Source organism: Mugil cephalus, chromosome 2 (genome assembly GCF_022458985.1).
Source record: "Mugil cephalus isolate CIBA_MC_2020 chromosome 2, CIBA_Mcephalus_1.1, whole genome shotgun sequence".
Lineage (NCBI taxonomy): Eukaryota > Metazoa > Chordata > Actinopteri > Mugiliformes > Mugilidae > Mugil > Mugil cephalus.
The window spans coordinates 23783218-23795000 of record NC_061771.1 but is presented as its reverse complement, the minus strand read 5'-3'; the positions used below and the strand labels follow the sequence as shown (position 1 = coordinate 23795000).

The window sequence follows — 11783 nt, the reverse complement described above, 5'->3', positions numbered from 1 at the left end:
ACAAATTCTGCCAGTCAGGAAACTTGAAAAACGCCTCCCGTACTTTTCCAGTCTACCGCCCCTTCTCTTTGTCCCGTCACCTATGTTATCTTCCATGTTATTTATTTCTTTATTTATTGTTTAATCACCATTCAACAGTTCATTCACTGGAATCTGACACAAGTCTTCTTGCCAAAGGTCACAAACTCCAGACTCCTCTAGACGTCTAGGAATTGTGAAATAGTAGAAGATTTTTCTAAAACAAGCAAAAAACAAAAGAAAAAAACAGAGGGGGGGTTGTTTTACTCAAAGCTCAACGCTGTTAGATCAGAATTTAACAGAAGATAGTAATGTTTAACAGCCAGGAAAAAGAAGAAGTTGTCTTTTAACGCAGTCATTAAATGTGCGCATGTGTTTGTGCGCAGTGTGTGTGTGTGTGTGTGTGTGTGTGTGTGTGTGTAAGTGGCGGTTGGGAGCAGGTGTCGAGTGTTGAAATGTGAATCCCGCACAGATCAATTCTACATAAAGGAATGTGCAGAAATTCCCCTGTGACCTACGCACACAGGAACACACTGGCCACACAACCCATCATTATTACACACACACACACAGTGTAAGGGGTGGGTGTTGGGGGGGGGGCGGGGGGGTCATGATTTACCCTCATCCATACAGTACATTTACATTGTGTATGAATTCAGAGAGGAGAGGTGATGACAGATGAAGACACACCCACTTCTGTTCTTAGGAGCCCAATTATTTCATCGTTGGCATGGGGACAAGACGGCAACCGCCCTGACAACAACTGCAGCAAAGGATGATTCTCCGTTTACACACAAACACACACACACACACACACACACAATCATACAACCAACCACCAGCAACCCCTGATTGTTACATGTACGGCAAGACTGCAATTATTTCTTTGGGGAAAAGCGGTTATTTTGTTAAACATGAAACAGCAGGAGGAGGAGGAGGAGGAGGAGGAAGAAAAACAGGGCAAGGGGAGCGGAAGAGGGGGGCTAGATGGTGGGGGGGGGGTTATGGATGAAAATACAGGAAGCCTCTGAGCTATGAAGGAGGGAGGGGAAGAGGAATGGAGGATCTGGCCGGATCAAGATGACTGATATGAACTTGTGTCACTTCCTGGAAGGAAATGAGGAAATGAGGTGAAGCGCTGCAATTAAGGGGGCGTGGCTGAAAGGCGGGGCTGGAAATAAGAGGCTGAAACCGAAGAACGGCGTTATGCTCTGTTGGGTCAAAAAATTGCGTAGAAAACGTTTTCGTCGAACCTTAACTGAGTACTGACAGAGGCAGATTTCCCACATTGATCAGATACAGTCGAACGTTTACTTTTTCTTTTCAAATTTAGCAAGTTTGGAGGGAAATTAGTCTCAAAACAGTCGCATGCGTGCGACGACCAATTTGGTAATTTGCAGATTCGTACGCACAGGAATGATGATCAGATCTGTAAATTTACAATAAAAAAAAAACTATTCTATCTATTTGCATGTGTTCAAATTGCTCAGTAGTTGCGCATGAATTGAAAAACGCATTTTTCAATCTTGCATTTCACGCATCAGTGACCATTTTTAGACTCATTTCACTCCACAAGTAAGTTACTTGCCAACAGCGAGAGCAGTTTTTGGACTTTCTTTTTCCATACAAATCTTTCTATTGTGCCTATTGTGTTGCATCATTGTTCCTGCATGAATCCCTTGAGCACGGATGCATGCCGCTCAGTATCATTGCACGGCATCAAAACCACTGCACGACGACCCGCCCTAGTCCTGGGCCCGCACCTGCCTGCAGAAGATCACAACAGGAACAGGCATGGACCCAGCTCTGGCCGCCACTTCCATATAAAGATAAAAGGGAAGCGATGCAGCAGACAGCGCGACTTGTGTAACCCGTGTCTGAAACTTTGGCGTTTATTTCAAAATCTGTGGGCTGCGTTTACTCACTCTTCGCTCCTGATGACCGACGGCTTCATGTCGTGTCCGCCGTGGTGGTCGTGGATGAGCTCGGGCCGGGTCTCCGTCTTGATCGGCTTGTGGGGGTCGTGGACGTCGCCTCGCAACTCCTGCGGCACCGCGCAGTGAACTGGGTAGAAATAATGACAGGCTGTCTCTCAGTTAAACAATCGCTGTCAATGTCAATCAGAAATCCACAGACGACACATCCGGCTAACGCTGCCGTTGCACAAAACTTTTCTATCTGGGTCGTAGTGCAGAGTCGTTGCCATGTGGACGACGCCTGCTTTCTACTAAAAGACTCCCTATAGGGAAGGCCACTGCATGCAACCACTGACACGGGTCTATTGGGTATTTAGGTGTTCATTTTGTTCAACTCCGTCTCCGTCCCAGGTCAAACTTTGGGAGACCGTGACCTCTGATCTCAGTGACCACAGAAAACAGAACCAAAAAAATATGTCCTCCTTAAGAAACAAGAATCTGTTGCTCTAAGAAGAGAGGAAACGAAAAGCACTTCCTCATTTTCTTTAGAAAGAAAAAAAAAGATTTATCTGAAATGTGTGTCACATGGGGGGGGGGGGGTGCATTGGAAGACATCATGGGTATATTTTATATCATTGCCTCCGGTGCTTATTATTATTAGGACGATGATGATGCTGCGATCATATCCTGCTCCGTTCTGTTTTATTTCCTGTTGTTGTCCTCGTCGTGTCATTAATCATTATATAAGAATTGTATCATCACTGAAGGGAAACAGCCAGAAAAATGAAGCTGGGAAGTTCGGTGCTTGTAGGCGTGAAGTGGGGAAAGTTTGTAAAACTTTATCCAGAAAACCCCTTTTTATGCTTAAAATAATATAGATAGAAAACTCTCTGATACGCTTGGCTTTTTGAAATCTTGTGTTTTCAGGCGTTGTGTCTAACGCAAACGAAAAAACAAATCAAATTAGTTCTCACCTGTTTTGTGCTCCCTGCTCCGGAGGTGGTCGTCCTCGCCGGCGGCGGGTGGGCTCATCTTCATCGGGGGGCGCAGGTGAAGCGAAGGGTAGATGACGTGCAGGGGAAATATGACCGGGGACACGATGACCTCCGGCCCCAGCGGTGCCACCATGGGCGGGTACGGAATGGAGCCCGGGTGGGGGTGGGAGGGCGAGGAGCGCATCTGCGAGGGGGGGCTGTAGGGGGAGGGCGGCGAGCTCCGGGGGGAGGCCGGCGAGGAGGTGGAGGGCGGGGACGGGGTGGAGGCGGGGCGCTTGCTGACCGACAGGTCCACGGGCTCCAGCTGGGCGTGCGTGGGGTTGACCGGGGTGGTGCGGGACTGGGCGAAGGCCGGCATGTGCATCGGGTAGAGGGGATGGGGCAGGATCACTCCGTACGGCTCGGGGGTCTTCACTAACGACGGGTAGAATGACTGCGAGGAGGAAGAGAGGACGAGGAGAGAGGGAGGCAGTGGGGGGGGGGGACAAAAGAGCAAAAGAGAGTTAAACATTTCCGCTCGGCTTTGAATAACAGGGAAAACACGTTTCGGCCACACAAACAACTGGAGCCGGCCAAAAACTTTAAACTCTGTTTGGGAGCAGATAACTGTTACGGCTGAGACTGCAGTGTGTGTGTGTGTGTGTGTGTGTGTGTGTGTGTGTGTGTGTGTGTGTTCATTAACCCGCTGCCTGGCAGTGAGCGTAGCCATTGTATGCAAATGTCCACCACTGTACTGCAGCCTGTTTGTCCAGGAAGAGACGGAATGTGGGAACCAGTCTGTCTAGACACGTAGCATGAGCGTGTGTAGGTGTGTGCGTTGGGAGGAGGGGAGGGGTAGGGTGGGGGTGGAGGTGGAGGGGGGGGGTCACGGTTACTGTATAGCATCAAAAACATGTTCAGGCACGGCGAAAACAAAACAAAACACACACGCACACAAGCACCCGAAGCTACATTTACACAAACATGTGTGCCCTTACCGTCTCCATGTCTGCCTTCAGAGGGTAGTCATACATCAGCATGGCTGCATAGGCCAGGCTCCTGCAAGAAACACACAGAGGACACACGGTTAACACACATCATTTTTTGGCATTTTTTAACATCACACGACACATTCTGCAGAAGATAAATCCGGCAACAAAACTACAGGTTTGGGGTCATGAGGCTACAGCCTTTGGGCGTCAGACATCATTTTTAGCAAACACTTCTTTAATGTAGGGGTTGAACACAATGTATTTTATCATTCAATCTGGTTTCTCCTAAAATGAATAACAACTAGTACACCAACATTTAAGTAAATTTACTTTAATTTAAAAGGTAAGCGTTTAGTTCATGGGTCTCGTTTGAAATGGCGACCGAAAAAAAAAGAATAAACAGAAAACCGCACCCCAGTAAATCACTTTAAATAACATTCACACATCTCAAACAAACGCACATATTCTCAGTCCTTTGAGCGCACACGACGCTCAGACGGCGCTACAAAAGGTGCAACTATTTCCAGGTGTGGTGCTGCAAGAAACTGCCCAGTGTCACAGGCGAAACATCTCACTTCGCCAGCACACCCACACACAGACTCACACACCCACACACACACACACACATCCACACACTCACACACACACACACACACACACCGGCTGAGGCCTGTCAGGTGTTCGGATCAAAAGCGTGTGAGGTTTCAAAGGTGGTTCCAGTTACCTCGCCTTTGAATGTCCAGGTGCAGCTGGGATGTCTCTGCGTTTGCGCCTAAATGAGTGTGTTTATGAGTGTCATTGTGTGTGTGTGTGTGTCTGTGTGTGTGTGCGTTCACCTCCGCATCAAGGCAACATGAACTGTCAAAGAATGTGCCCTGAGGGAGTCTGTGCGTGTGTGTGACCTGATTAAAGTCCACAGTCTGGAGACGAGTTAGCCTTTAATTATTAACAAATGGGCGCGAACACAAGCCATCACGCCCTGGCAGACTCACATACGGGAAAACTGACACACACACACACACACACACACACACACATGCATGTTCCAGATGCTGAGCTGACCAACAGGGAGGGGAGGGGAGGGGAGGGAAGCGTGATTCTTGCTAGCTAGGTCAGGAAGGGTGTGATCATGACGACTGAAGCCACGCCCTTCGCCCGGCTCCAAAGAAACAAAGAGCCAGCACACAGGTGTGTGTGTGTGTGTGTGTGTGTGCGTGTGCGCGAATGTGTGTTTTGAGGGTGTGTGTTTTGTAATCCGCGATTGCATTGTATCGCGGTTCAGCTGGAGGTCAAGCGAGTTGCTCTACTGTGGTCGTGAATCACACACACTGAGGGTGGCAACGGGAGCGAGTGTGAGGCGCACGTACGGATAAAGAAACAGGGAAAGGACACAGGAAGCGGAGTCAGAGTCAGAGCTTGTGGCAGGTATTTTCACTAAACACACAAAACATTCAAAACGTCCCAAAGCCACGCTCGGGGCTCGTAAAAAAAAATCAGTGGCTGTCATGGAAGTCCCCACACACTGCACCTATCCTGAGTTCGTAAAAAGAAAAAAATTTTCCCCTGTGCTTCTGAAAGAGAAGTGCAGGAAAGTGCTGTCTGACTCACAGAAAGTTACCAACAGATGACGATTAGACGCCATAAAAACGTATTCGTTATCGGTTTTAGTGGCAATTAATTTCATTTCCGTAACTCCACCACAAATGAACGAAATTCCCAGCACTGGTTCACAGCTGCTAGCTGCTAGCTGCTAGCGTACGAGCATCCATGAGGTCAATCGCCTGAAATCGCACCAGCTGCTGTTCACGTACGCAAACATGCAGATGTTACTCTTTTCTTTGGCCCGCAGGTTCCTTAAAAACGCGGCACCGGTCGACAACGGCCCGGAGCCGACCGGGAAAATCGTTTCCCGCCATTTGTGAGATCCGAGGCCCCCCGAACGACAGAAACACGCAAACCGACCCGTACCAGTTAGCATGAAGGCACAGTCAGACATCAGTGACGCAGGCTCTTGTCTAAACATTGATCAACGTCTGACCGCAGGGGTGTGCTCAGCAGGATCAACACTGACAGTTACACGTGTGCACCTCCACGATCATGCTCCATATGCCAACGGGCTGAAGAGAACCTCGGGCATCCGAGTACAACTCTTGCAAAAAAAAAAAATTTTTTAAAATTTCAACATCTCCTGCCGCCCTGAGCGCATTCTCTATTCCTTGCAGCTATAGGAACAGACCATTACTCTCCAGGTTCACTCGTCATCCCCCTCTATTTTCACGCGATGTGAAGTGGATTTATACATCCAAGACACAATGTTGCTTATAATCTGAGGCTGCCTGCTAATTTAAAGTTGATGGAAGAGAGATCTGGGTCACTGAGCAGCAGCAGCAGCAGCGGTAGCAGCGATAGCAGCGTGATTGATGTGATTTCTTTTTTTAAACGCGCAGGGAGGTGCAGGCCAGGTGTCACGCGGGGACGCGAACAGAGGACCTACCGGCAGGAAAGTGAGGAGAGGGCGACACCAACTTTCCCCCTCGGGGTGTCCCCTTGAAAGAATGAATACGATGAGTCGCGCAAAGCTGGAACAATCGCAGGAAACTAAAATCAATTCAGCGGCGTAGCATCTTCCTCAGTTACCGTCAGAGCTCGGCAGGAACGAGACAGCCTGCAGCCAGAGTCGGCCGCATTTCGAGCAATTATATAACTGATAGTTAAGATGTTAGTCTGGTGAGTCAGGTGATTAGTTTCATAAAAATACAGCGACATGGCTAATTTTCTTCGCGTGCGACGGAAACTTTCAAACGAAGATGATTAAGGACGGTCATTTGGGCTGTAAAGTGTTGCAATAATCAATTTTCTAGCTTTCCATGCACCAGATAATCACATTAATTGCAGTCCTGGTTGACAGAATTATTTTCTGAGTCACTACAACCTCGTCCTTCAAGGTAAAAAAAATCAGACGTTTCCAGTGAGATGAGCGCAGATGAAAAAATCAAAGTGCGGCAAAAGGAGGAAAAACGCTCTAAACCTGGCGAAGACGCTGCCTCGCCAAAGTCTTTCACTCCCTGCGCGCTCTACAAGTGGGTGTGTGTTTGTGCATGTCTGCAAATATTGTCCTTCTAGGTCAGTGGAGCTACTGTGTACTCAACCCCAACCCACTCTGCAAACACTTCCTACAGCCACCCCTCCCCCCTCCCCTCACCCACTGCCCTCTCTTTTCTCCACCCTTGGACTCCAGATCTTCTTCGGCCACCTCTCGTTCGCGTCGGCCCTCGGGGGCAATCCGCGTCGCGTCTCCACTGCCGCATTTATCTGAACCGCACGCTCCTTCTCGCTCCCTCTCAATGAATGATATAAAACAACATGACTGAAGGGGAAAATATTGTGGCTTTGGGTCCCTGGCTGCCGACTCAACCACACACAACACACACACACACACACACACACACACACACACTTATGCACGACTTACAGCCGCACACAGAGTTTCTGCTAGCTCGACAGAATACACACACTAAATCACTGAAGGACTAAATTATTGCAGACACGCACACACACACACACACATACACACTAATGGCAACAGGCTGGAGATGATGAGATCACCAGAGAGACCAGAAACCTCCAGACAACATCTTTGTCCAAGAACACGCCGCAGCACACGCACTCGCAGCCTCACATTCTGACTCCTACTTTTCTAGACCCCCTCGTTCTTTCCTCGTTGGCCTCGCGTCAAAGCTGCCGTCGTTTCGATCGGTCTCTGAGACGCTACAGCTACATGAAGAAGCAGCATGATCATTCACACTTTTGATACATGCCTCATGCATCTTTACGCTCCTCAGGGAACTGGGTGATTGGTACTAATTTAACATCCTAGTTGCATGAATCATACATCCTAACATCCTGTACTAGCATCTGTTGCCCCCCCACCCCAACCCACCCCACCCCTTGCTCATTCATGTTTACTCCCTCTTTCAATGTCTCACCCCCAAGCGCGCCTCCTTTGCTCCCTATATTCAACCCCTTACCTCACATCCTCCTCCTCCTCCCGGCTCCCCTAATAACATATGCTCCGACTTTGACTCCTCTCACTTTAAGGCCCGTGCCAAAGCCCCCCATCCTCTCACTTTGGCTTCCCTTCTGAGCTTGCCTTGCTTTTTACACACACACACACACACACACACACACACAAGAAGAGGCACACAGTCCCTCTCTCAGCTCCTCTCCAGCAGACTGTGAGGCTGCAGGCCTGCAGACCTCGGGGTGGTGGCGGGAGGAGTAGGAGGGGGGACGAGGGGGAAGCCAGAGGGGGCCATCAGCGGGGGAGAGGAAACAGGATCCATCATCACACACACGTTTAAAAACACACCGGGCGTTATCATGAGGCTCAAACGCTGCAAAGACACACACACACACACACACACACACACACACAGACACACACACACACACCTCAGGTTGAACTTGTCAAAGAAAGCAGATTTGAGGCTTTCCAGACAACTCAGAACAGAGGGAAGGAGAGAACGAGCAGCGCTGCCAGAGAGGAGAAAGAGGGAGAGAAGCGGAAGCCCTGAGAGTTTAGTCTGACTGTTATTATTTCCACACTGCGTGATGGGTCAGGGGGTGTAAAGAAGAGAAGGAGAAGGAGAAGAAGAAGAAGGAGGAGGAGGAGGAGGAGGAGGAGAGTGAAGCCAAATGGGGGGTGCTGCTGCAGGGGGCCTGTGGTTTCCTGTCTGACCCCCCCCCCCCCCCCCCGGCCCCTCTCCACCACCCCCACCACACACACACACACTGAACCTCCCAACCCAAAAGAATGAGAGTTTAGAGAAGGGGGGAATGGAAGGGCAAAGAAAACAGCCGCTCTGACCAAACTATGTCAAAATGGAAGTGGAAAGAACAAGACAGAGACAGAAACGGAGAAGAAAACGAAGTGGGTTTCAACCAAAATATGACAAAACTTCAATGAACCTCAAACATGAGGAGGGGGGGCGTGGGGAGGGGGGGATAAGGAACAGCTACACAGTCACAGTGGCTCAATCTGGTGGTTTAACAAAAAAGAAAAAGAAAAAGAAAAAAGAAACGGTAACAGACACTCACGCATGACCTCGTGCGTGTTCCGACACGATTGTGCGTGTGCTTGTGTGTGTGTGTGTGCGCTGGCATGCGGGTGAGGTTGCGTAACTACTTGCAGCTTTTTAAGTTTATGGCTTGTCTGGCTGACCATCGTGTCCTTAACAGCTCACGGAGAATCACAAACTATTCAGGATCCGGGAGTTTAATGTTTAGCCCTAATGTTCCCTATGGCATGCCCTTTGAGCAGTGTGTGTGTGTGTCTGTGTGTGTGTGTGTGTGTTTCTGTGTGTGTATGTGTGTGTGTGTGTGTGCGCACGCGCACGTCTGTGTCTGTGTGCCGGTGTACACACAGTCTTGCGCATTTTGTTCCACCAGATAACATCAGCATGTTGATTCAGGAAAAGAGGCGTTGGGATGGGTGGAGTATTTGGGGCGTGTGGGTGTGTACGTGTGTGTGTGTTTGTGTGTTTGTGTTTGTGTGTGTGTGTGTGTGTGTAAGTGTGTGTGTGCTGCCCTAAAGTTGGACAAATAAATAACTATTAGTTCAAAGGTGGACCAAGCTGATCCTTCCCTTCTTTTTGCTTCTCCGGAGCCGGACAAAAAAAAGTATGAGACAAAGAGCGAGGGAGCTGGAGAAAGAACGAGAGATGTTGCCCTCATTCCACCCGTCCACCCCCCGCATCCCCTCCCTCCCTCCCCTCCCTCTCTCCTCCCTTCTTTCTCCCTCATTCTCTCTCACTCCAGGCTCTAAACAGGATAAGGGCTTCATATGCCAAGTGGAATGTGTGACGCAAGCCTCAGCCTTGAAACAAAGCACAGGAAACAGGGAGAGACAGAGAAACGCACACATGCACAGAGAACGAAAGAAAGAAAGAAAGAAAGAAAGAAAGAAAGAAAGAAAGAGAGACAGGGATGTGTATTGTAAAGGATGCAGCGAAACAGCAGGACAGACACAAGGGTTCAGGTGTGACACTGTGTTTGAATATGTTGCTCTCTCACAAACACACACACACACACAAACACACACCTGCCGCACATTCTGCTCAGTGTGTCGCACAGTTTTGACACCACACACAGACACGGGGGCGGGGGACAGGGGGGGTCACACCAGTGCCTGATTTGGAACAATTTACCACAACCACATGAATTATTAGCAATTCATCACGACAACTAAAGGACTGACTCTGTTTTTCAGACAAACCAAGAAAAAACAAAAAACAAAAAAAACAACCGGCTTCATAAAAGTGAAATCTTTGTGTGGATAGTTATGGATGAAATTAAAGATGCGACCTTACGTTTTTTTTTTTTAACTAAATAATTAAACAAACTAATAATATAACATGTGATAATATGTCTACCTTATATTTTAAATAAAGATCTAAACCCGGACAAGCAAACAAGTTCTCACTTTGTCAGTGTCATTAACACTAAAAGGAAAAGAATAAAAACATTAAAAAATAAAAAATAAATAAAAAAAAATAAATACTGTGTATTTGTGTTAATTACCAGCACTATGTTCTTTTCTTTATGAGCCTCTACGGGCTATAAATAGAAGTGACTCTCTGCTGCCTTACGGTCGGGTTACATAAGATAATATTAAGATTATTAGGTTAATAAATTTGAAATAATTCTTCCATATAAAAAAAAACAAACAAGCAAAAAAAAACTTCTTGATTCTCGACCGCAACTAATACAGTAAAAAATAATAATATAATAATAATAAAAAAACATTTAGATAATTCAATTTGACAGAAATGCGCGCATCCTGATCTGATTAAACTAACCCCGCAGCTCTGAACTGAATTATGGACTTCATTCTCTCTGATAAACGCAACCGCTACAACTAATCGAAAACCGCGTCTAAGTAATAAATAAATAAACAAACAAACAAGTAAACACGCTGTAATTACAGACTTTACCGCAGCGCGTAGGGCAGGAAAATATGAGCACAAACTGCACAGTGTCCCTGCAGAGACACCGGGACATCACACTCACTTCTCAGGTGAAGGGACACGGTCTAATCCTGCAGGAGAGACGCTCGGATCCCGCGACAAACTCAATTAGACAACTCCGCTGAAAAAGTGACGCAGGCGACGGTCAGACCTCCCGCTGGTCACTGGCACCAAAAGGGAAGAAAGAAAGACCGAAAGAGAGAGAGGGAGCAAAAAAAAAAATAAATAAAAATAAAACCAAAGACGACCCGGGTCCACAAAACTTCCCTAAGTTGCGAAACTCCTCTCCGTCTCTGTGCGCGTGTCTCTCTGTGTGAGACAGAGTGTGTCTCTCTCTGGTTTTGTCGTTCACAAACTGCTGCCGTCACATGATCCGCTGTGTTCTTCACCGTGGGGTCGGGCCGTGGGGCGGGACCGGGGCGGGGTGGTCCGGTCTGTGAGTGTGAATGTGCGTGTGCGTGCGTGTACGTGTGCGTGTGTGTGTGTGTGTTGCAATTTTCATGTGGAATAAGTAAACAGGACCAGTTCAACGCTCTGCTGCGTTAGTGAGACGGAGGCTCATTGCGTCAGTGCGTCTGAACGCTGATAGACTTGTAGTCAGGGGTAAGTTGGAACAGAAGTAGGAAATATAAAGATCTTAAATGGTGTATACATTTTTTTAAAGCATACTTACAAATAGAATATTATATATATATATATATATCAAAATAAAAATCATAAAAATCCTATATTATCTATCCGTCATATGTGTAAATAACGTGTTTATATCAGTTTCAGTCATTTTAGTTATTTTTTATTATGAGGTTTGTACGGCACACTCTTTGGATTTTGGATAATACGTGACGTGCTTTGATTTTT

General features: G+C 47.6%; 1 protein-coding gene across 2 annotated transcripts in view; it reads right to left on the bottom strand.

Moving 5' to 3' along the window:
* The window catches only part of klf3 (Kruppel-like factor 3 (basic)), a 13972-nt gene extending 2676 nt beyond the window's left edge, over positions 1 to 11296 (bottom strand). Inside the window, exons 1-4 of one of the 2 annotated variants that reach the window (XM_047577362.1) lie at positions 10969 to 11296; positions 3907 to 3967; positions 2909 to 3362; positions 1944 to 2103 (exon numbers count right to left, since the gene is read on the bottom strand). In XM_047577362.1, coding sequence (XP_047433318.1) covers positions 1944 to 2103; positions 2909 to 3362; positions 3907 to 3948 — 656 coding nt within the window. In that variant the 5' untranslated portion in view covers positions 3949 to 3967; positions 10969 to 11296. The remainder of the gene's footprint in view (positions 1 to 1943; positions 2104 to 2908; positions 3363 to 3906; positions 3968 to 10968) is intronic. The other variant, XM_047577363.1, reaches the window with a different exon arrangement.
* Positions 11297 to 11783: the final 487 nt, after the last annotated feature.